At 37.9% G+C, this 26,662-nt stretch overlaps 1 protein-coding gene across 1 annotated transcript in view; it reads left to right on the top strand.

The window, feature by feature from the left end:
• Window positions 1–2,096: 2,096 nt before the first annotated feature.
• ARHGAP22 (Rho GTPase activating protein 22) overlaps window positions 2,097–26,662 on the top strand; it is an 84,007-nt gene continuing 59,441 nt past the window's right edge. Inside the window, exons 1-2 of the mRNA XM_053692177.1 lie at window positions 2,097–2,254; window positions 12,513–12,626. Coding sequence (XP_053548152.1) covers window positions 2,212–2,254; window positions 12,513–12,626 — 157 coding nt within the window. The 5' untranslated portion in view covers window positions 2,097–2,211. The remainder of the gene's footprint in view (window positions 2,255–12,512; window positions 12,627–26,662) is intronic.

The raw sequence follows: 26,662 nt of genomic DNA, 5'->3' as shown, positions 1-26,662 counted from the left end.
GCGAGTCTTCAGACTCACTAGAAACAGCAGTTATGAAGCAGCGGTCACAAAGACCGCTGCTCCATAACCCTGTCCGCCTGCTCTGAGCAGGTGGACAGGAATCACCGGAATTCGATCGGGTTGATTGACACCCCCTGCTGGGGGGGCAGCATTGCACCAGCAGCTCTTGTGAGCTGCTGGTGCAATGCTGAATACGGAGAGCGTATTGCTCTCCGCATTCAGCGATGTCTTGTGGACCAGATCCGCACTGTCGGATCAGGTCCGCAAGACATTTGATAAATCGGCCCATAAGTGCTATTGCATTGTCTTGTTATCATGCATTTGTTGATTATGCAAATCTACTTACTGTTCCTAATTGATCACTTCTAATGTAGTTGCACTATAACTTACATTTTAATCTAGCCGTGCCATTCTAATACCTATGCTCGGGGATGCACACTTCAAAACACTTTTTTTTTGTTAGCTAATGGTTTTTTTTTGTGTTTTTTTTTTTAAAACTGACTTTATTGTGTAAAATATAATACTTACAAAGAGAAAACAAATCTTAAATCTTACAATGTACATTCTAGGAGAGCTAATGGTTTTAACTGTTCTCCAATCAGCGATCTAGCCGTACGGCACTTTGTTTTGTATCTAGAGCGCCAATTGGAGAATAGTCAAAACCGTTAGCTAACAAAAAAAAGGAATTTGAAGTGGAAAGCCTGAGCGCAGAGAATTAGAATGGCACAGCTAGATAAAAAGTTACAGCACATATTCATTAGAAGTGATCAATCATCTAAAATATTGCTTTTTGCTTAGTTTCTGGACCTGATTTTAAAACATGTAAAGTTTACCATCACTTTATTTAGCATGGTTAGGACTTACATAGACGTGCAGATACAACACTTGTGTATTGCATTGTGTACTTGTAGAGCAATATAACACTAATTAGACAATGCAGAGATATTCCTTATCAAATCTCTGTGCAGCTGCCAGACAAGGTGTTAGTCACCCCCCCCCCAGTAGCTTTTCCGCTGCTGCCACCTATTAACCTTACAGGTTACTGGAAGCCTGGTCTGTATTACACCTGTCTTGCTAGGACTAGTGTGCCACATGTCCTCCTGGCAAGCTCAGGGCCCAGGGCTCCCATCCAGCCGCTGACTGTGTGCACATTCTGCTGACACATATCATTATCAGCCTGCAAACAATATGAATGATCAAAGGAGGGAGGGGGGTTGTATTTTAATGCACTGTAGGGTTCAAAAGGGGAGAAAATGTACAAACAGGGTTTGTAGCAGAAGTATAAGTACAGATATAGCAGATGGGTCAGGGCAGCACAATTACATGGGGAGATGAAGTGTTCACAGAGCAATTGATATAAAAATAAGCAGATAGTTCTGTAGAAGCCTCAGCTACACAGTGAGTCACATCCCGGAAGGGGAATTTATGGTGGCTAAGGGGATTACTTGCTGAATTATTGCTTCGGGAAATCTTGTAGAAAGCAGCAGGTTTCATAGGGAGGGCAGCAAAGGGTCTCTAGAGAGGGGAAAGTGCATAATTCTGATCATGGAGGTATCTGCACCAAGCGGATAGAGCAGGGAAATGACTGACTGCTGTGTGGCACATAAGGGGCACCTTGATGAGACATAGAATTAGCTAACACAAGTGACAAAGTAGTAAATGGTGACAGGTGTGCGGGGGATCACAGTGACAGGCTGTAGTGCAAGAAGAATCGCAGGCAACCGATAATAAGTGCTGGATAGAAAGGGTTAAACAGATAAAGAGTGGGAGCGTGCATAGCAAATATATTACATTCCCAAACTGGTTACTAAATTAACCCATTTACTGCCATATCAGCTATATCATTATAACGAATGCAAAAGTAAATAATGTGTTAAATGTAACCTCTGGCTATAAAAAGTGTTTAATATTCACACTCATCCTCTGTCTGTGATACCCCAGACACCCTCTGCCCCTCCCTCCAGTAGCCCCATGCTGGGCAGCTCCTGCCCAGACAGAGACTGGAGAGATAAGAGGGAATCCCATGGGGCAGGGCTTTCAGCCGCTCTGGGATTGATTACACAGTCTGAGCATTGGACCGTTCACACTGACACCAGTTAGGGGAATAGACAGGAGACTGCTCCTAACAGAGCATGGGGGAGCCGACCCCCCCTCACAAGGGCTGTCTGCACCTGCCCTGCTCTTACCCCCCTGGCTCTGACACTCCATGACATGGGACTGTGCTGCTGTCGTGACAGAGAACACCTGAGCTCAGGTAATTTGCTGAAAACTCTGCATAAGGAGCTGCTTGCAATGTTTTGGGTGCCAGGGGGGCTTCAGCTGTACCCATTTTGGCAAGCAAGGAATTAAGCATTTCATTAATCTGATTGTATGTGGGTATTATATATCCCTTTATCACTAACTGTGAATATACATGTGTCATTAGTTGTTGTGTGCTGTGTACAGTGTATTGTCTCTGATAGGGACTGTGAAATTCTTTACAAAATAAAACATAATTACATTTATATTTAGAACTAACACATTAAGTTGTTTTTGGGTTCATGGTTACTATGAGTATTTTAATTATTATTTATTATGTCCCCTCATCTCTTGCACTGGAATAATGTATTTTGGATCATTAAACAGTTAATAGCTAAAACTTAGACTTTGGACTTCCAGAATTTCTTAAAACTCCTCTTATAAGATCTATGTATTTGTGTTGACATTTCTGCAGAATGTCTCATTTAACAAACAATCCCTCACCTAAAAAGTAATTTGTGGAATTTTCCCATGAGTAAGTAAGGTACACAGTGTTGATGAATGAATCATTTTGATTTATTTCCCAGCTGTGTGTATAACTTATTAAAATATGTAGCATCTTATTAAGTGTATGATAGGGACAGTTAATGCAAAATAATAATTATTATTATTATGCATCTTGAACTGTTTGTTAGTCACCTTGCCACATCACATAACATTTGTAACTAACTTCATAATTAACAGGACATTTTAGTAAGTAGATGTTAACTGTACAACTGGAATGTGAACTATCTTAAAGGAGCATGAAACTCCAGTTTTTTTTTTTATTCAGATAGAAAAAAACAATTGTAAACATTATTCTAACTTCTATTATCTAATTTGCTTCATTCTTTAGATATCCTTTGTTGGATATCATTTGGTGAGCCAATCACACAAGGCATCTATGTACAGCCACTAAACCTATTTAAATATGCTTTTCAACCAAAGATATCAAGAGAATAAAGCAAATTAGATGACAGAAGTAAATTGGAAAGTTGTTTAAAATTGCATGCTCTTTCTAAATCATGAAATACTTTTTTTTGGGGTTACATGTCCCTTTAAGGAAATTAAGGAGGAGATACCACTACTTGTGTTCTTCAGATAAGTCCTGCGCATATATGGTAAATGTGAGTGCATTTACCGATCATAAAGGAACATAAAACCCATTTTTTTCTGATTCAGCTAGATCATGCTATTTTAAACACATTTCTAATTTACTTCTATTATGTAATTGACTTTTTTTCTCTTCCTATCTTTTGTAGAAAAGCATACCCAGGTAGGCTTAGGAGCAGCCATGCACTACTGGGACTTAGTTTCTGATTGGTGGCTGCACATAAATGCTTCTTCTCATTGATTTACCTTATGTGTTTAGCTATCTTGCAGTAATGCATTGCTGCTTCTTCAGCAAAGAATGCCAAAATAATTAAAGGGACACTGAACCCAAATTTTTTCTTTCGTGATTCAGATAGAGCATGAAATTTTAAGCAACTTTCTAATTTACTCCTATTATCAAATTTTCTTCATTCTCTTGGTATCTTTATTTGAAATGCAAGAATGTAAGTTTAGAGATCGGCCCATTTTTGGTGAATAACCTGGGTTAATTTTGCTGATTGGTGGATAAATTCATCCACCAATAAAAAAAGTACTGTCAAGAGTTCTGAACCAAAAAAGAAGCTTAGATGCCTTTTTCAAATAAAGATAGCAAGTGAACGAAGAAAAATTGATAATAGGAGTAAATTAGAAAGTTGCTTATAATTGCATGCTCTATCTGAATCACAAAATAAAAAAATTGGGTTAAGTGTCCCTTTAAGCTAATTTGATAAAAGAAGTAAATTGGAAAGTTGTTCAAAATGATATCCTCTATCTTTATCATGAAATTAAATGTTGGGGTTTCAAGTCTATTTAAGATGCCTAACTATAAAGTCAAGTAAAAGTTGTTTTGGGTACTTTGTGGGACATTAAATACAAAACAAAAACAAAACTGAAAACTTATGAAGGTGAATGGGCCATGTCTACTAAGACGGTCGCCCACCTTGAAATTTTCTCAAGTGATTATTTATTTTTATCTAAAGGTCCTCTGTGAGCAGTGCAGGATCACTAGTAGGGATATTGGTGTAAGACAGGCTGCTGTTTCTCACACAATATTTAAAAGATAAACCTGAAGCTGTGATAAGGGTGTGTTCTATATAACCCCTGTGTCTGTACTTGCTAATGTGTAGGTACTGCATGCTGCTGCAGGATATGTTGGCACCTTACAATGATACAATTTGAGAGCAGTGGACTGGCAGCTTTTGTGTGTATCTATATCTGGATAGAAACTTGTGTATAAATGGCTTATCTGTATTGGCTTCTATTGTAAATTATGTATTTGCATAGGAATGGCCTGTCCTGGCTTGAGCATGTTGGATGTGTTAGTGTTGCAATAACAGGATGTTGTGTATATTGTGTGTATGTAGGATTGTATTGTCCTGTTGTGGCAGGCTATGCTGATGATTTTGTGCATAGGATTTGTCGCTACCTAATAAAGTCAGAAGTAGCTTTTCACTGTTCTAATGTATATTGTAATGGTAGCTTTTCATCCCATGGTCTCAAGTATTTAAAGGGACGTTCTGATGCAAAAATGACATGCTAAATTATTAGACCATGTAATTGTTGCATTTCTTATCCATGCTTACTATAGGGTCGATCACAATTCTTACGCTTGTTTTCACCAGGTAACAATTTCTTAAAGGGACAGTCTACTCCAGAATTGTTATTGTTTAAAAAGATAGATAATCCCTTTATTACCCATTCTCCTGTTTTGCATAACCAACACAGTTGTATTAATATACTTTATACTTTCGTGATAGCCTTGTATCTAAGCCTTTGCAGACTGCCCCCTTATTTCAGTTCTTTTGACAGACTTGCATTTAGCCAATCAGTGCCCTCTTACTTGTAACTACATGGTCACAAAGTTATCTATATGAAACACATGAACTTACGCCCTCTAGCTGTGAAAAACTGCCAAATGCATTGAAATAAAGGGCGACCTTCAAGGGTTTAGAAATTAAAGGGACAGTCAACACCCATGAAAACTTTAACCCATACCTTAGAACAACAACAAAAAATGAGCCTGCACCACATCCCATCTTCAATAACACTAACGTTAGGTGTCTAATCTTCAATGAACATTTAGTTAACAGCGGCAGATATGGCCGCCAAACTCCTCCCCCTGTTACGTAGGAGACTTCTTCTCTAAGTGTTCAGCCAATGAGAAACAAATCCTCGGCTAGATTCTTTAGGCGCGTTCACGGAGACACTGTTCTATTTCTAATAGCGAGCGTACTACAATTATATAGCGCATGCACATTAGAAATAGAACAGTGTACCTGTGAACGAGTATTTATTTAAAACAAGAAGGGTACGGAGGGGGAGGAGTTTGGCGGCCATATCTGCCGCTGTTAACTATATGTTCATTGAAGATTAGCCACCTAACGTTAGTGTTATTGAAGATGGGATGCGGTGCAGGCTCATTTTTTTTTTTTTTGTTGATCTAAGGTATGGGTTAAAGTTTTTATGGGTGTTGACTGTCCCTTTAACATATGAGCCTACCTAGGTTTAGCTTTTATCAAAGAATATCAATTGAACAAAAGCAAATTTGAGGATAAACGTGTATTGGAAAGTTGTTTAAAATTGCATTCCATATCTGATTATGAAAATAATTTTGACTAGACTGTCCCTTTAATATTGACTAATATTGTCAGTGTGTGTTTTTTTTATCAATCTCAATTCCAAATGCTTTTGCAGATTTTACATCACAAAAACTACACAGAATTGTAATTTGCCTTAATTTAACAAATAAAATATGACACTATTAAAGACAAGCAACATGGTGATGTATTGGGTTTATGGATTATACAACTGGTTGAAGAATCAGTATACTGTTCAATCCCTTTAATTAGTATTAAGTGATGTCATTAAATATGGCGGAGTAATCGCAGTATGTTTAGCAAATGTGCTCAACCAATGTTACATCCAAAAGGTTTCAGGGTAGCGGGTAATAACATACAGAAAGAGAAGCGCTCTCTCAGGAATGAATAACAGCTCAGTAGCTTGGTCTATGGTAATTTACCACCTGGGAGCAGCTCCTTTTAGCCCAACTTAGCTTTTCACACTTTCCTGAAGTACAGTATATCGGTCTGATACTAACAAGGTCAATTCAGCCCTGAAATACAAGGCAGCCCCAGACAATCATTTCAGCCTTCTTTGGGCCTTGTCAGTGAGGTGCAGTCATATTCCTCTAAGCACATTGGGCAAGAAGTCCCCATCTAGTTTCTCCCATCACCCTTACGGAGACTTCCTCAGTGTCATATTGCAAATACATATAGAAAAAGCGCTTTCTCTGGAACGAACAACAGCTCAGTAGCTTGTTCTATGGCAATTTATCACCTACGTATATCAGTCTGATCCCACATAACAAGTTCAGTCCAGCCCCGACATACCAGGCAATTCCTACAAAAGAAATCACCATAGAATCCGTCCTTATGATAAAATATCCATAATTTATTGAAAAAGGTGTTAAAAACAAAACATCATATTAGGAAACGAAAATAAAGCCGTAGTACAAAGGGGTCAATTTATCAAAGACTTCGCAAGCCTTTCGACCCACTATGGCTGCAGGTTCTCACAAGAGAACCTGCACGCCGTATTTAACAAGCAGCGGTCATCCCTAATATTTTGCCACCTCTAAAATGGCGAAATTCAATCTCCACGGTCTAGTCTGACCGGGAGATTGACGGCTCCTGCCCGTGCATGATTGGCTACGCGTGGGCAGGTGGCAGGATTGCACGCGAGCGCTCGTGTGCAATGCTCAGCTTGATGAATCGCCCCCATAGTACTACTCAATGTGGTGTGAGCGTTATCAGTACAATTATGTACTACGGCTTTATTTTGTTTCCTTACATGGTGTTTTGTTTTTAACACTTTTTTTCAATAAATTATGGATTTTTATCATAAGGACGGACTCTATGGTGATTTCTATTGTCTGTTTTGAATTGGGACTGTGGACGAGTCCTGCTGGATATCCGCCTTTTCCACTTGCTATAGAGATTACACCCTGGGTCACACGGATTGCACTTACCTTGCCTCCTCCCCCCGATTTGATCTGGATTGAGTCCAGAGTGTGCCACTTGTAAATGCTATACCAGGCAATTCCTATTTGAACAAGGAGGAGTAACCCCAGATGACCGTTTCAGCCTTCGTTCCTGGTAGAGCGTTTCTCTTACTGTATGTAGCTGGTAATACGTTGAAAAGTGTTGTCTGGGGGTTTATCAAGTTTTATGGGTGTGTAATTGGATGAGTGAAAAATAGCCCTGAAAATGTGTTGATAATTATCAAGAATTTGGATTGTGATCAGAACAAACAGGACCAGTGTACTGACAATTTGTCCTGCCTTGTTGAAAAATGTTTCCGTAGCGCAAACCGATAGCCAAGTCTATCAATCAGTGCTACCCTATTTAAATACTCTACATTAAGGCTGCTTTCATTTTGGCAATCACTTTATTAACTTTAAATGTAAGAGTAACATACACCATATAATACTCCTCGCTATTAAGGAATGGTAATCTTTATCTAATATAGGGGGTGGTAACTTCATTTACGTTTGAATCTATTTTTGTAGAGCATTTTTAAGAATATAAGAAATTGAGACAAACGGGGTATTGGGAAACAGCTGCCAGAACCTAAGATGGTGGTGTGGGAGGGATCAGGAAGGTAGGAGGGTAAGGGGGTATCTCTACACTGTAGGAAATGCACACAAATAAAATTAATTAATTTTAAAAAAAGCCCTACAACTTCATACTGGCAGACTATCTGCCAGTACCTATGATGGTGGTAAGCATGTGATGGGAGGGAAGAGAGCTTCTCTGGGTGGGATCAGGGAGGTGTCAGGTTGAAGGGTAATATCTACACTACAATATTATCCTTGCCGCCTAACTAATTAACCCCATTCACTGCCAGGAATTTCAGAAGTGTCCTTGAAAACCCACCTATTCAGAGAGGCTTACCATCTCTCCTCCATCCCGCATCCGAACCAAGCTAATACGTGTACATGAACTGCCTGACTCACTGCTGCAAATACAACCGATGTAACAAGCTACCCAAACCTTATGTCTCTGCACCCTAAACCTATAGACTGTGAGCTCTCCGGAGCAGGGCCCTCTTCCTCCTGTGCTAGATTTGTTTAGTCTTGATATGTTTTGTATTGTATCACAAATCTTTGTCGTTGTATACCCCTATCATTGTACCCAGCGCTACGGAATTTGGCGGCGCTATACAAATAAACGATAATAATAATAAGTGTGGTGCTCAGCTGTAATTAGCGGCCTTCTAACTACCATAAACCAATGGCAAAGTCATGCATGTCTGCAATTTCCAAACAAAGGGGATCACAGGGAAGCTTTTACAATCATTTGCAGTATATAAATAATTTCAATGAGAAACCTAAAGTTTGTGAAAAAGTTAACAATTTTTTTTGCATGATTGCATTTGTACTGATTATAGAAAAGCTATGTAAACAAGAATGTTTTTAGAAGAAATTACGTTCCCAGTGGGGGTGGTAGTAAATTGTTATTTTTCCATTGTTCTCTCAAAGAATCGGATTTATCTAATGCTCGCTGGTCTATAAGATGTCCTGTCAGTATTATGCGCTCCCTCAGAGGTTTATAAAGGCAATTTTACTTTGGGAACTGTGTCTCTCATTAAGAATTCACTTATATGTTTGTGTTAAGGAGAGACATTTACTTTACAATATAATTCTCAGTAAAATAAGCTGATGATTTCTCCCCATGTTAGTAAGTTTTTGAGAATTAGGCCCTAAGTATGTGGGTATTGATTTAAAGTAAGATAACCCTTTTTGTGTGTATATTGATAGAGAGATAAGATAAAAATGTCTCCTCTCCCTGTGGGCACAATCAATTTGATTGGATTGTGGTTTCAGTTAGCAGAAACAGCTATTTCATATGCAAAAAAACAAAACAAAGGATCAATTGCCATTTATATTTTTGTACTCAGAAAGTCACTGGAGAAAACAATTATTTAATTAATTGTAGGGGAGAACAATTTTACAGTACGCTATCCCTTTAAATAGTAGCGAAAGTATAAAATAATAATATAGTAAAATAATGCAACAGTTACATTCAGTAACAAATTACATTGTGCAATAACAGCAAATGTTTGGAGCCAGAAATAAAATTCTATGAGCTGTGGCGCCCTGGTTCTCGGTATTTGACAAGTTCTGGATTATGGTTTATATTTGCCTGACATGAAACCCTCAGTAAATTATGACTACATATCCGTGCTTAGAGGCACATGCTACTATGCAGGGTATACATGAAGAATTATATACATTTTGTGGTTCATGCACATTGTGTAAGTAGATCTCATAGGTTTCATTGCACATGTAGAGGATGTCTCTGTATGTTTTGCATATACCCCGTTGCCACCTTGTTGGTATTTCCCTGTCTAGCAGTTCTGTATCAACACACATGTGACCTTTGGCTCTTTCTACTGGGAAAGAGGTGGGAAGCAATTCACATAGCTGAGATACAGACTGTTTACTGAGCCAACAGAACTTGTATACAGCACATCTACCCACACCAGATGTTCCTGCTGCTGGCAACATTCCAGGCACATCTGTCCAACAGGAATGCAATGAAACGGGCAATAGAAGAGGGGGCTGCAATAAAGCGGCAGTAAAGGCTGTGGTTTTTATTCTTAATGAGGCTGGGTTAAACATAAGCCTTTCTTTGCCAGAGGGGCCTAGGACCTCAGGCATAATATACTTTGAACTTGGAAAGTGAAGGTGATTGTCAGGAGCATAATCAAAGTAGAATTCTTACCATACATTAAAAGTATTATAGGTAGAGAAAAGGTGTCAAAATGCCTTCACATTGCACAGGAGAGTAACCCTAAGTGTCATGTATGCGCTCTGTCTTGTTACTTAGAACATAATAGCCTTTTAATTGGCCCTTTTCTGTAAACTAAATAATGGGAATAAAATAACATTAATTATTTTACCGACTCCCTAGAAAAGGTAAATAGCACATTTTTGGATGATGGGAATGTTGCAAATTCTGTGATCCACCTACATTTCTTATCGTGGCCTTGACTGTGGTCAGTTAAGACTAAAGTAGTTTGTGTACTTCTCTAAACAATCACTGTGTAGTATGTGGAGCTGGGTTAATCAATTTGCAGCATGAGTCAAACAAAACTTTCATGGTTCAAACAAAACATTCAATGTAAAAAACAAAACAAAAAAAAAAACCTTTCTAGTTTACTTGTATTATCAAATGTACTTTGTTCTCTTGGTATGAAAAGCATAACTAGATAGTCTCAGGAGCAGCGGTGCACTACTGGGAGCTAGCTTCTGATTGGTGGCTGCACACAAATGCCTCCTGTCATTGGCTCATCAGATGTAATCTGTTGGCTACCAGTAGAGCATTGCTGCTCTGGAATTATTATTTATTTATAAAATATTTTACCAGGAAGGCTACATTGAGATTTCTCTCGTTTTCAAGTATGTCCTGGGTCCACAAAACAAAGTTGAATTTAACTATGTGTTTAAAGAATCCAAACATTTAGGAGTCAGACCTAGTATTTTAGGAGTTGATTAATTTTATGTTTCCTCCTTCTTTAAAGGGATAATGCACTTAACACTGAAATTGTAAATGAAAACAACGTTCAAATATACTTCCATTGTTTGTTTTACCTGCTATTCCTGTAATTTAACCTGGGCATTGTAAATTATCTGCCCCCAGAGAGTCTGAGTATGTCCTATGGGATTTTTAATTGTGACCATGCAACATGCTATATAGAGATTGTTTGATTAGTGCAGGTACCCAGTTATACCTGCCTCTAAATTAACAAAGTGAAAGAGGAGATAAGATGAGCATTCTCAACACTATTTAAGGGATATGCTGCTGGACTGCAAAACATTAAAGGCTTTTAATACGTTAAATTTATTTAATATGCAGTGCTTAATTGCTATATAAATTAACTGTCCCTTTAAAGGACATGAAACCTAAACATTTTCTTTCATGGTTCAGATAATAAATAAATAAATAAATATATATATATATATATATATATATATATATATATATATATATATATATATATATATATATATATATATAATTGTTTTCTAGTACAGTATACAAACTCACTCACAACTAGTCTTATTTTGGGGGAGCTAGCCGGACTTCTTAGTGAATTACACAAGGCTTCTTAGCAAAACTTGCATTGTCTTTTAATATTTAATCTTATTGTATCACCTCTGGTGAGGGCAATTGGGGGCAGGGTTAGGCTTTTGTTTTTAGAATTGAAAAAAACTCACAATTTTCAAAGGTAAATTACAGGAAAATTAAATAATGGAAGTATTTTGCAAAGGTGTTTTTTTTACTGTGCACAATTAAACCAATTTTCTTTTTTTTTTTTTTCATGATTCAAATAGATCATACAATTTTTGTAAACAAATTTCCAATTTACTTCTATTATCTCATTTGCCTTATTCGCTTGGTATCTTTTGTTGAAGGAGCAGTAATTTTCTACTGGAAGCTAGCTGAAAGTCAGTCATAAGAGGCATAAATGTGCAGCAACCAATCAGCAGCTTCTGAGACTTCCTAGGTATATTGTTCAACAAAGGATACAACGAGAATGAAACTAATGAGATAATAGAGATAAATTGGAAAATTATTTAAAACTGCATGCTCTGTCTGTATCATAAAAGAAAGAATTTGATGTTATGTCCTTTTTTTATTACAATCTCATGTTCCTTTAAAGGGACACTCAAGTCAAAATTAAACTTTCATGATTCAGATAGAGCAGCAATTTTAAACAACTTTCCAATTTATTCCCATTAACAAAACATGCTCAGTTTTTTTATATTTACACTTTTTGAGTCACCAGCTCCTACTGAGCATGTGCAAGAATTCAGACTATACGTATATACATTTGTGATTGGCTGATGGCTGTCACATGATACAGGAGGAATGGAAATAGACATATCTTTAACTGCAGCAAAAAAAATAAATCTACTGCTCATTTGAACTGTACCGACTGGTCCTTTAACTTTTAATGAGGTAATAATTAGCTGAGTGATTTAACGACACAACTTACATGTATGTGTAAAAGAAAATGCTGCATTATCCGAGTACCGTTGCTAAGTTACGTTATCTGACTCTTCCTTCTCATTTCAGGTGATAAAGTTGCAGTAAATCATGAAGCTTTCCTTCTTATGGCCAATTCGCAGCATGACATGGAGGACTGGGTGAAAGCCATCCGGCGAGTTATTTGGTCTCCCTTCGGTGGAGGTATGGTCACACCTCACTGTGTCAGTACACAGGTCACATGTTCAATTAAAGGGACATTAAACCGAAGGTCTAAATCACCACAAAACTGGTTAATACTGAGTAGTACAAAAGTACATTGTATTGTATTTATTTTGCCTGCATTTCCTATCATTTAAAGGGACATGAAACCCCAAAAATGTATTTCATGATTCAGATTGAGTATAGAATTTTAAACAAATTTCCAATTTACTTATATTATCAATGTTGCTTCATTCTCTTGGTATCCTTTATTGAAGGAGCAGCAATGCACTACTGGGAGCTAGCTGAACATATCTATTAGCCAATGATTAGAGGTATATATGTGCATCCACCAATCAGCAAATAGCTCCCAGCTCCAGAGCCTACCTAGGTATGGTTTTCATCAAAGGATACCAAGAGAATGATGCAAAGTAGACAACAGAAGGTATTTGGAAAGTTGTTTAAAATTGTATGTATCTAAATCATGAAAGATAAATGTTGGGTTTCATGTCCCTTTAACTCTGAAAATGTCATTATATTCCTTTGCCTTCAAAGAGACTGAAGTGTATCTTACAAGATCCGGAAAACCCATACAATGTTATGCGTAGTGATTGTTTGAGTGCAGGAGCTGACTTTTTTGTCCCTAATTCAGTCACGGAAAAGTAGATAAGATAAAAAATAATCAAAAGGCTTTTCCATGGATATTTCCCTGGACTGCAAAACAATGCACATTTTGCTAACAAAATGACAATTATAAGTTCTTTTTTTTTTTTTTTTTTTTTATACTTTATTTAATTTTTGACAGAAAAAAATAACAGTAGAGCACATTCACTCATGTTTGTGCACCGCACAGGGTAAATCAAAATACATACATGATAAGGAAATAATTTGATGTCAGTACATCATACAGAGCACATAATCTTGTTTACATGCATACTTATCCAGGCAATAAGAGATGAAACTATGTCTATACTGCCGCTTTTCTGGTGCGTTAGAACATATAAAGAAAAAGGGGGAAAAAAAAAAAAAGTAAATATATATTTTACCACTCCCCCGCTATAAGCTTTCAATACCATGCTACTGGGAACATTTCCCTCAAAATTAGACCTTCGAAATACTCTGATTTGTGAAACTCTTTAGTAAGGATATATTGTATGGTGAGAGGATATGACTGGATAATTTTGATCCATTTATTAAAAAATCTTTGAATTTGTTTGCTATACAGTTTTGAGATATTATATTGTTCAAAAATAATCTGTTTTACAGCTTCCAGAAATATACTGAAAGAGGGGGGGGGTTCCTATGTTTCCAGCTTCTTAATAATAGATTGCGGACGATTAATATGATCGTATTAATCAGGTCAGCATTATGACCTCCTGCACTTAAGAAAAAAATCATTTTTGGATCAAAAATAAAATACTCAGAATCAAATTTATTTAGCCAAAAATTAACTTTCTGCCAAAAGTGCCACACTTTTGGACAATACCAGAAACAATGTAACAAATCTGCCCAAGGCAAAGAACATTTATAACAAAGGCCCATGCTATCCTGTGACCACCGAGCCAATCTTTTCGGTGAAATATATGCATTATTGAGTAGTTTTAAGTGAGATTCGTGCCAGGAGAAACGAAGGGGCGCTTCCACCAACCATTTAATACTCTTTTTAATCAAGTCATGGTTAATCCCTTCAAAGTATCTCGACCAATGTGAGATGTATTGATCGGAATGTAATTGACCCTGCTTAGCCAATAAGATATTGTATAAGAGCGAAATGGAGTGTTTTCCTTGTTTATATAGCTTTATATACCCTCCAATTTCTGCAAAACATTCTGACCAATTTCCCAGCTGTAATTTCTTATTTAAAAAATTACGTATCTGTAAATAGGCAAAGAAATGTTTGTTGGAAAGATTAAATTCATTGACAATGCTTTCAAAAGTTCTTATGTTAGCTTGCTCATCTAAGAGCTGCACTATCTTAGAAAGTCCTTTATTATCCCATTCTCTAAATGGCTTACAAAAACACCCAGGTAGGAACTCAGGATTTCCTCTAATCAATAGAAAAGATGATATATGAAAATTGATCTTAAGCCGAGAACATAGGAGTTGCCAGGCTTTAACTACATTATAAATACTGGTACACATTTTTATACTGGTTGGTAGCTGCACACTGGGGCAGTGTAAGATTGTTTTACATGAAAACGGGTATATAAAAGTCTCTTCTAACTTATATTCGTCAGTGCCTCGCCAATATGCAGCCAGTCTATCCCATAACGTGCCAAGATAGCTAAATTATATGACTTAATGTCGGGGAAAGCTAAACCGCCATGCTCCTTCTGTTGAGATAACTTTTTAATCAAAATCGTCTGTCTTGATTTATTCCAAAGAAACTTAGCACAGGCCTGGTTAAATAGTTTAATATCTTTTGCTTTCATAAATAAAGGGAGATTATTCATTACAAATAATATTTGTGGGAACAAAATATTTTTTATCATTGTGATTTTAGCTGATAGAGAGATTGGGAGTAATGCCCAACGTTGTAACTTGGCTTTAATATTTGTAAAGAAAGGAGTAAAGTTAAGTCTGTACCAGCTGTTTGGGTCTCTATGTAATATAATCCCAAGATATCTAAAACTCTCGACCTCCTTTAGGTCATATTGACTCCTACTATCCTTGTTTTTATAAATCCATAAGATCTCAGATTTAGTTGTGTTTACCTTATAGCCTGAGATTCTGCTAAATAATTCTAAAGCACCAAATGCTATGGGAATATTTTTGTGTGTATGTTTAAAATATAATAGTAAATCATCTGCATAGAGTGACAAAACTAATTTCTGTTCTCCAATATTTATCCCCTCAAGTTCTTGGCGTAAATAAATTGCTAAAGGTTCAATGGCCAGATTAAATAAAAGGGGGGAAAGTGGGCAGCCCTGGCGGGTACCTTTCTCCATTTTAAAAAAAGAAGTTTGAGTATTATTAATCGCTATGGAAGAAATCGGATAATTGTATATAGTTTTAATAAATTCTATCAAATTTCCTGAGAAACCAAATTTTGTCAGGGCCACATATGTGTTCCCATATTATGGAGTCAAATGCCTTCTCCGCATCAATCATAACCATAGCAATATCATCTTGGTATGTTATTTTTTCCTTATTAATTTTATTCCAAAAATATTCTATCAGCATATATGCCTTTCTAATATTTTTAGTAAGTGACCTATTGCACATGAAACCAGCTTGATCTTGATGGATAATTTCTTGGAGTACTTCCTTAAGACGATTCGCTATTATAGAAGTTAACAATTTATAATATATATTCAGCAGGGAGATAGGTCTATAGGACCCCAAGTCTCTTAAATTTTTATCTTTTTTTGGTATAAGGGTTATGACTGACACAGAGAAAAACCTTGACATTAATTTTCCCTCCGTAAAATATTCATTAAATAAACAAGTTAAAATAAAAACAATTTCTGACTTTAGGAGCCTGTAAAACTCAGCCGGTATTTGGTCTGGTCCAGGTGCCTTTCCCAGTTTCGTTCCTTCTATCGCCTTTATAATCTCGGCTGGAGAGATAGGCGAGTTCATTAACTTCACTTGATCTGCAGTGATCTGTGGACAAGTAATACAACTCCAAAATATCTTACTGGCTTCTTTATCTATAGCTTTCGAGGCGTATATATTCTTATAATAACCGTAAAAAGCTCTACTAATATCCTCTGTTTGTGTGTAATTTTGACCATCTACAATCACATTCTCAATTATATTTTTCCGTTTTCTGGCTTTATCTAACCTTGAGAAAAGCTTCAGTGATTTACCATATCTACCGCAATAAGCAGAGTTTAATCTAGCTTCCTGCTTCATCATTTTAGCTAGAAGAAACGAGTCTTTCTTGTTTAGCCTTTCGATACTCTAGCCAATATTTCCTTAATGGATTATTTGTATAATTCTGAAGAGCCCTGGCAACGGCTTTTGTTAACTGAATCTCACGAGCTGTGGCCTTTTTTTTTAGCGTAATCATATATAATTTAATCTCTCCCCTTAAATATTCTTTGGCCGCCTCCCCAAATACTTCGTAATTATTAGCATACTCTTGATTGTTAATACAATATTCACGCCACTTATTTTTTATCCATATTTGAAAAGATCTATCATTAATCATATATTTTGGGGAAAAAAAATTGTTTCCCCCCTTAAATGCTCATCGCAGGCCCCTACCTCAAGTGATATTGTAGCATGATCTGATATTGTAATTTCACCAATGTCTACAAATATATCTTCCTGTAATAAAGCGTTTGAAACAAAAAAAAACAAAACAATACGCGAGAGAGATCTATGTACCTGAGATTCACAGGTGAAGCTTTTTCCCTCAGGGTGCTGAACCCGCCATATATCATGTAAACTTAATTCTTCACATATTTGAGAGAATATTTGAGAATTTTGCATAGGCCTTCTATTCTGTCTGTGAGATAACCTATCTAATGATGGTATTGGGGTTAAATTAAAATCTCCGACAAGAATTATTTTTTGATCTTCTTTCAACATTAGTCTTGCCGTCATGTCATTCCAAAAAAATTGGTCCTTGACATTAGGCCCATAAATGTTACACACTACATATTTTACTTTTTTAATGTCCAATGTTAAAATTATCCATCTATCATTAAAATCTATTTGGCTTTCTTGGATACTATATTCCAAGTCCTTGTTAAATAAAAAAGCGACCCCCCGCTTCCTCCTGGTACAATCTGATGCTATTACTTGTCCTACCCAATTACACTTAAGTTTCTGAGCTTCAGTATTTTTCAGGTGTGTTTCCTGCAGTAGGACAATATCAGGTTTAAATTTGGCTAAGTGTCTAATTATCAGCTTTCTTTTTTTGGGGGTTGTTATCCCTCCTACATTCCATGAAATAAATTTGATCTTCCTCATCTTATTAGTAGCCTTTTTTTTTTTTAATTACTTTCTGAACGCTAGATCAGAAAGTACAGAGCTGTAGCAGGGGAGAAAGTACAAACAAAAACAAAAAAAAAAAAAAGAAAAGAAAAAAAAAAAAAAAAAAAACATGCACCTCCATACTATTTAAAAAACAACATAAGACCCCTAAGACTAGCATTTTAATCAACTTAGGTCTCTTCTTTAACCCTTTGTTTTACCGTATTTTCCTACTTTTACAAAAGTCTCTCACTTCTTCTGTATTAACCAAAGTAACATTGCCCTCCAATTCCTCCACAATTATCTTGGCAGGATATACTAATCTAGCCTTCAGGCCGGCATTGATTAACCTGGTACAGTAAGGAGCTAGCTCTTTTCTTTTCATTGACGTGTCACTTGAAAAATCCTGAAAGAGCAATACTTTGTTTTGATTAATTTCTAGCTTCGCTGTTTTCCTATATGCCCTCAGAATACTGTTCTTATCCTGATAGTTTAAATATTTTACCAAGACCGGCCTATTATAGTTCTTATCTCTTTGACTATCTCTGGGCATACCCAAACGGTGTGCCCTTTCAACTAGAATTGGCGTATCACTGGATGTAATACCCAGTGCCCTGGGTAAGGTAATGCTAGCAAAAGTTATCAAGTCTGGGAATTCGCCATTGTCTGGTAGACCTATAATTATTAAATTATTACGTCTTGCTCGATCTTCTAACTCATGGATTTTATCTTGTAACCTACTCAGTGTCTTACTGTTATCTGTTATGATTTTTTCCTGCTTATAGATTATGTCCTCATTGCTAGATACTCTGTCTTCCACTTCTGTGAGACGACTAGTAATTTGTTTAAGTTCTGACATTATGTTGGCTGTTTGACTTTTGAGCATTTCAAATTGAGGCAGAAAAATTTCAGACATCTGTGATATCAAGAGCTGAATATCATCTTTATGCATTATCGGCTCAGGAGTACTTTCTATGTGAGTGTCTGAAACCCTTATTTTTTTTATCTCTTTGCTTGGGAGGCATGGCCAGAGAGTGACTTTTATTGTGAATAATAAATTTATCCATGTACAGTGTAATAGCTAAAATTCTGTGACTGTGAATTCTTTAACAACTCTTTCCTCAAAAAAAAAAAAAAAAAAAGAAAAACTATGTGCCTATCATGACTGTGTGCTGTGTTTTATTAGATCACTCTTTTCTCATAAAACCATGGGAATTGTGTGTATGTGCTTGCAACTTATATTGTGTATTATCTAAACAATCAATATAAACATATATATCTTTTTTTATTTTTTTATTTCCCCTCTCTTTTCCCTCCTTTCCTCTTTTTTTTTTTTTTTTTTTCCCCCCCCAAAAACAACAAAAAAACCCAAAAAGCCTTAATTGTGAGTCAAATAAACGTGGAGTGTCCCCTTTTTTTTTTTTTTAATTTTTATCCCCCTTGTTCTCCTGACCACCCGCCCAACACTTTAACTGAAATTAAAACTTTTCTTGAAGTAGCTCCTTAAATCATGATCTGGATTAACATATCAACATGATATTTAGGCTAGGGACAGACAAGATAAATGCAGCCTGTTTTTGCCTAGTTCACCTTAAAGGACCAGTCAACACTGTAGATTTGCATAATCAACAAATGCAAGATAACAAGACAATGCAATAGCACTTAGTCTGAACTTCGAATGAGTAGTAGATTTTTTTTTCTGACAATTTTAAAAGTTATGTCTTTTTCCACTCCCCCTGTACCATGTGACAGCCATCAGCCAATCACAAATGCATACACGTACCATGTGACAGCAATCAGCCATTCACAAATGCATACACATTTCTTGCACATGCTCAGTAGGAGCTGGTGACTCAAAAAGTTTAAATATAAAAAGACGGTGCACATTTTGTTAATGGAAGTAAATTAGAAAGTTGTTTAAAATTGCATGCTCTATCTGAATAATGAAAGTTTAATTTTGATTGAGTGTCCCTTTAAGCACCCAACTCTCTTGCGTATATCTTTTATTTTTAACTTTTTATCAGTGCCTTGTGCTGTATTTTTTATGAGATTTAACCAATCACATCTTCTAATCAGCAAACACTGTAATACAATATATTCTATAAAGAATGTCCAAACTTTCTAAACAATTACATTTTTCTCTCAAACTAAATTTTTCAGGGCTGTAAACTTATATTTATATCCTTCCAGAAAGGACTGCTCTTGCCCCCTTTCTTCTTCTTCCTTTATCTTTTAGCTCAATGTCCAGCACCACACTTAGAATGTCCAGAAAATAATATATGTTGCCTTATACTTAAAGGGCCACTAAACCCAAAATCTTTCTTTCATGATTCAGATAGAGAATATAAATTTAAACAACATTACAATTTACATCCATTATTTATTTTGCTTCATTTTTAAAATATCCTTAGTTGAAGAAAAAGCAATGCAGATGGTGAGCCAATCACACGAGGCTTCTATGTGCAGCAACCAATCAGCAGCTAGTGAGCATATCTAGATATGCTTTTCATCAAAGAATATCAAGAGAATAAAACAAATTAGATAATATAAGTAAATTAGAAAGATGTTTAAAATTGCATTCTCTTTCTAAATCATAAAAGAAAAAATGTGGGTGGCATGTCCCTTTAATGCTCTATAACATCGACACAAATTGGCAGCAGACCTAAATTATAGTTCCAAGTAGTCAAGGAGAAACAGAGGGATGCAAGCCAGATATATCAAAAAGAAAAAAGCAGAGGAAAAATAAAGGTCAAAGCATATCTTATCTTTTGTATACTTGCATATGTCCACCAGCTATATGTGTCATCTTTGAAGTCACCCAATTCCTATCTTTAGGAAAAATCCTCACTGAGCCAGGCTTTGCTGTGCCCCGCAGTGCTGCCGGTTATCTTCAGGCAAATATCACTTGATCTCCTCCGATGGTAAAGGAAGCAGTACATGTATTAATCCAAACCCCTTTCGTTTGCGGCCAGAGTCAATCCACCGCTCCTATCCACCTGAGCGGTGCAATGTACTTGGGAGTATGCCAACAATAGGGGCCTGCCCTTTGATCCACCTCACAGGTAATTTTGACGTCCTCTGGTCCCACGCTTGCTCTGCTCCTCTTTTACCATCGGTACCTCTTAGGGAACGATATCCAGTCCCACGCCCACACTCCGGACTTCTGGGTCATAGAGCAGACCTATAGTATCTCCAGTGCGACACTCTGCTCAGGGGTCTGACTCATGCAGCTGAGTCACACTGCTTGCTCCGCCGTTCCGCCACCAACACCACCAATATGATGCAATTGCCCTAGGGAGTATTAATTCACTCCAACAACGGGCTTGTGGAAGGGAAGATTTTCCTGTCTCGAGCTCTTAGCGTCCAGACTCCACCATTACGACGCTAGCTCCTCCCAACGGAACCGGAACCCCCCGACAATTATAAGTTCTATTAAAAGATATATTTTGTTTGTAGGTCTCTCATTGCTGATATGTATTGTACATACTGTATGTAAAAAGATGACTTCAGTATATGTTTTTTTCTAACACGCAGATAGCAAATCTGGGATGTATGTTATATTCTGCCACATAGGAAGAATTTATACATCTCTAATGCAGTCTACAAAGATGTTAGATAACATTATAGCTTCTAATAGGACAGTATGTCTAAACATATAGGTATTTCCTAAAATGACGGAATAGGTAGCCATTTTTTTTGTTAGGCAGTTAGGTACATTTATGATTCATCTGCATGCTTTAAATTAACCCCTTAACGACCACGGCGTACCCTGTACGTTGCTGGTCGTTAAGGGACTGCGTGGCTTTAATAGTGCATGTCTTGCGGCAAGGCCGCGATATTAGACCCTCCCTAAGGAAGGCTTGCTAAGCGAGACTGCAATATTGAAAGCGGCACTCCCATAGAAAGACCAGTGATGTACAGGGTACGTTGCTGGTCATTAAGGGTTTAAAGAAAGAGGAAGTGGAGTTAGAGTTTATAAATCATATTTCAAAGTTTATAGTCTGTGGATTAAGAAATAAATGTGAAACTCTGGCAGACACACATACAAACGCAGCAAATAATAGTTTGTTGTATTTAATCCCTTAGTAACCAGACCATTTTTCAATTTTCTTACCGTTTGGGACCAGGGCTATTTTTACATTTCTGCAGTGTTTATTTTCCTCTTACTATTTACTGTACCCACACATATTATATACCATTTTTCTCGCCATTAAATGGACTTTCTAAATATACCATTATTTTCATCATATCTTATAATTTACTATAAAAATATTTATAAATATGATGAAAAAATGGAAAAAAACACACTTTTTCTAATTTTGACCCCCAAAATCTATTGCACATCTACAACCACCAAAAATCTCCCATGCTAAATAGTTTCTAAATTTTGTCCATGTTTACATGTTCTTTGCTTTTTTTGCAAGTTATAGGGCAATAAGTACAAGTAGCACTTTGCTTTTTCCAAACCATTTTTTTTTTTTCAAAATTAGCGATAGTTACATTGGAACACTGATATCTGTCAGGAATCCCTGAATAACCCTTCATGTATGTGTGTGTGTGTGTGTATATATATATATATATATATATATATATATATATATATATATATATATATATATATATATATATTTTGATTTTTTTTTATTTTCTCCAACATTGGTGTGTCCGGTCCACGGCGTCATCCATTACTTGTGGGAAATATTCTCCCCCACAGGGAAAGGCAAGGAGAGCACACAGCAAGAGCTGTCCATATAGCTCCGCCCCCCAGTCATTCTCCTTGCCGCTCTGAACAAGTAGCATCTACCACGGGGATGGCGAGGAGTTTGTGGTGTTAGTTGTAGTTTTTTATTCTTCTATCAAGAGTTTGTTATTTTAAAATAGTGCTGGCTTGTACTATTTACTCTATAACAGAAAAGTGATGAAGATTTCTGTTTAAGAGGGCTATGATTTTAGCAGACAGTAACTAAAATCCATTACTGTTATCATGCAGGACTGTTGAAACAAGAGAACTTCAGTTGGGGGTAACAGTTTGCAGACTCATCTGCTTCAGGTATGACTGGTCTCCTTCTAACAACACAGGCTAATGCTAGATGACAGTCATATTTCCCCTCAGGGGAAAAGGTAAGCCATTTTTCTTTCACCTCAGCAAAAAAGATAACAGGCTTCCCCTTTTTGTTTTTTATGCTGGTAGACACTGTTAGGGGCAAAATCGATTGGTTTTTATTACAATATGATACCATTTGAAATATTTTATAAGCTCACATACACTGGGGAACGTTTTTTATTGATCTGGCTTGTTTTAGACACCTAAATCTAGTCAGGAAGGCCCCTTCACTCTAGTGTGCTGAGGGAGGAAGCCTCATTTTGGTGCTTCAGCTGCACAGTTGATTTACAAGGCAATGCATGCAGATTCATGTGAGAGGGTCCTGTGGTTCAGAAAGTGACTCCAAAAGGCTTTTTTCTGTGGATGGTGACCCTTAAGGAAGGTAAAAAACCTGCAGCAAGGCTGTAGCAGGGATTGTGGTGTATAAAAACGGTTAAATCCAACAATTAGCTCCGGTTTGCTTGTTTTAAGAGCTAGAGTCTCCATATTTGCTGTGCAATACTTTCTAAGCATTAAGACACTGGGGTCCAAATTTCAGAAAAATCGGATATTGCCTTCATAGTTTTTTGAACATTCAGAAATAAAGGTGTCATTTTATTATTTAAAGAGACAGTAACGTTTTTGTTTAAAATAGTTTTTATTGCATTGTTTGCCTGCCTAAATCTGTTTAACATGTCTGTTCCATCAGATAACCTATGTTCTGTGTGTATAGAGACAAATGTGGTTCCCCCTTCGAGTGTTTGTGATAATTGCGCCATAGCGTCCAAACAAAATCAGGACAGCTCTGTTATTTTTCATAATGTTGCCCAAGATGATTTATCTAATGAAGGTAGTGGGGATAGCTCTACATCCTCTCCTTCTGTGTCTACACCAGCTTTGCCCGCGCAGGCGACACCTAGCGCGCCAGGGCTTATTTCTATGCAACAATTATCAGCAGTAGTGGATAATTCTATAGCAAATCTTTTATCCAAACTGCCAGCTTTTCAGAGAAAGCGTGATTGTTCAGTTTTAAATACAGATAAAAAGGATGAACAATCAGACGCTGACGATGCCTTATCTATTTTACCCTCGCATCAATCGGAATTGGCTGTAAGGGAAGTGCTGTCTGAGGGTGAAATTTCAGATTCAGGAAAAATTTCTCAACAGGCAGAACCTGATCTAGTGGCATTTAAGTTTAAACTACAACATCTCCGCGCTTTGCTTAAGGAGGTATTAGCTACTCTGGATGACTGTGATTCCATGGTAGTACCAGAGAAGTTGTGCAAATTGGACAAATTTTTAGAGGTCCCAGTGCACGATGACGCTTTTCCAATACCTAAGAGGGTAGCGAACATAGTGGAAAAGGAGTGGGAGAAGCCAGGTGTACCCTTTGCCCCACCTCCTATATTTAAAAAAATGTTTCCCATAGTAGACCCTAGAAGGGACGCATGGCAAACGGTCCCGAAGGTTGAGGGAGCTGTTTCAACACTAGCGAAGCGCACAACTATTCCTATAGAGGACAGCTGCGCTTTCAAAGATCCTATGGATAAAAAATTGGAAGGATTGCTTAAAAAGATTTTTGTTCAGCAAGGGTTCATCCTTCAACCAGCTACGTGTGTTATTACTGTCACTTCAGCGGCGTCCTTTTGGTTCGAAGAACTAGAAAGTTCGCTCCAAAAAGAGACTTCCTATGAAGAAGTCATGGACAGAATTAACGCATTAAAGTTAGCTAATTCCTTTATATTGGATGCCGCCTTTCAAATAACGAAATTGGCGGCGAAAAACTCAGGTTTTGCTATAGTAGCGCGGAGGGCGCTTTGGCTAAAATCCTGGTCGGCAGATGTGTCGTCCAAGACTAAGTTACTGAATATTCCTTTCAAGGGTAAGACCCTTTTTGGGCCGGAATTGAAGGAAATTATTTCAGACATCACTGGGGGTAAGGGCCATGCCCTCCCACAGGATAGGCCTTTTAAGGCTAAGAACAAGTCTAATTTTCGTTCCTTTCGCAATTTCAGGAACGGACCGGCTAATAACTCCACTGCCGCTAGACAAGAAGGTAACGCGGCCCAGCCCAAACCCGCTTGGAAGCCCATGCAAGGCTGGAACAAGGGTAAACAAACCAAGAAACCTGCTGCTGCTACCAAGACAGCATGAAGGGGTAGCCCCCGATCCGGGACCGGATCTGGTAGGGGGCAGACTATCTCTCTTCACTCAGGCTTGGGCAAGAGATGTTCTGGATCCCTGGGCACTAGAGATAGTTTCCAAGGGATACCTGTTAGAATTCAAGGGACTTCCTCCAAAGGGAAGGTTCCACCTGTCTCGCTTATCTTCAGACCAGATAAAGAAACAGGCATTCTTACATTGTGTAAGAGACCTATCAAAGATGGGAGTGATAAACCCAGTCCCCTCCGGGGAACAAGGTCTAGGTTTTTACTCAAACCTGTTTGTGGTTCCCAAAAAAGAGGGAACTTTCAGGCCAATTCTGGATTTAAAGATATTAAACAAGTTCCTCAGAGTTCCATCCTTCAAGATGGAAACCATTCGGACAATCTTACCGACAATCCAGCAGGGTCAATTTTTGACTACCGTGGATCTAAAGGATGCGTAATCTGCATATCCCAATCCACAAATCTCATCATCAGTTCCTGAGGTTCGCCTTTCTGGACAAACATTACCAGTTTGTGGCTCTTCCATTCGGTTTAGCCACCGCTCCCAGAATTTTCACAAAGGTGCTAGGGTCCCTTCTAGCGGTCCTAAGGCCGAGGGGCATCGCTGTAGCACCTTATCTAGACGACATCCTAATCCAAGCGTCGTCCCTTTCCAAAGCGAGGGCTCATACAGACATTGTGTTGGCCTTTCTCAGATCTCACGGGTGGAAGGTGAACATAGAAAAAAGTTCACTGTCACCGTCCACAAGGGTTCCTTTTCTGGGAACAATAATAGATTCTGTGGAAATGAAGATCTTTCTCACAGAAGTCAGAAAGGCAAAGCTTCTAAAAGCTTGTCGAGTTCTTCATTCTATTCCTCAACCCTCCATAGCTCAATGCATGGAAGTAATAGGACTAATGGTCGCAGCAATGGATGTGGTTCCTTTTGCTCGAATTCATCTAAGACCATTACAGCTATGCATGCTCAATCAGTGGAATGGGGACTATACAGACTTGTCTCCCCAAATTCAAGTAGACCAGGTAACCAGGGACTCACTTCTCTGGTGGTTGACCCAGGATCACCTGTCTCAGGGAATGAGTTTCCGCAGACCAGAGTGGGTCATCGTCACGACCGACGCCAGCCTCTTGGGGTGGGGCGCGGTCTGGGACTCCCTGAAAGCTCAGGGCCTATGGTCGCGGGAAGAGTCGCTTCTCCCGATAAACATTTTGGAACTAAGAGCTATATTCAATGCGCTCCTGGCTTGGCCTCAGCTAGCGGAAGCCAGGTTCATAAGATTTCAGTCGGACAACATAACGACTGTTGCGTACATCAATCATCAGGGGGGAACAAAGAGTTCCCTAGCGATGAAGGAAGTAACCAAGATCATCCAATGGGCAGAGAATCACTCCTGCCATCTATCTGCTATTCACATCCCAGGAGTAGACAACTGGGAGGCGGACTATTTGAGTCGTCAGACTTTCCATCCGGGGGAGTGGGAACTCCATCCGGAGGTCTTTGCTCAGTTAACCCAATTATGGGGCATTCCAGACATGGATCTAATGGCGTCCCGTCAGAACTTCAAGATTCCTTGCTACGGGTCCAGATCCAGGGATCCCAAGGCGACTCTAGTGGATGCATTAGTGGCGCCTTGGTCGTTCAACCTAGCATATGTGTTTCCACCATTTCCTCTCCTTCCCAGGCTCATAGCCAGGATCAAACAGGAGAAGGCCTCTGTGATTCTGATAGCTCCTGCGTGGCCACGCAGGACTTGGTATGCAGACCTGGTGAATATGTCATCGGCTCCACCATGGAAGCTACCTTTGAGACAGGATCTTCTAGTACAAGGTCCATTCGAACATCTAAATCTAGTTTCTCTGCAGCT

This window comes from Bombina bombina, chromosome 9 (genome assembly GCF_027579735.1).
Source record: "Bombina bombina isolate aBomBom1 chromosome 9, aBomBom1.pri, whole genome shotgun sequence".
NCBI lineage: Eukaryota > Metazoa > Chordata > Amphibia > Anura > Bombinatoridae > Bombina > Bombina bombina.
The sequence above is the reverse complement of the archived record's forward strand: the minus strand, read 5'-3'. Positions and strand labels throughout refer to the sequence as shown.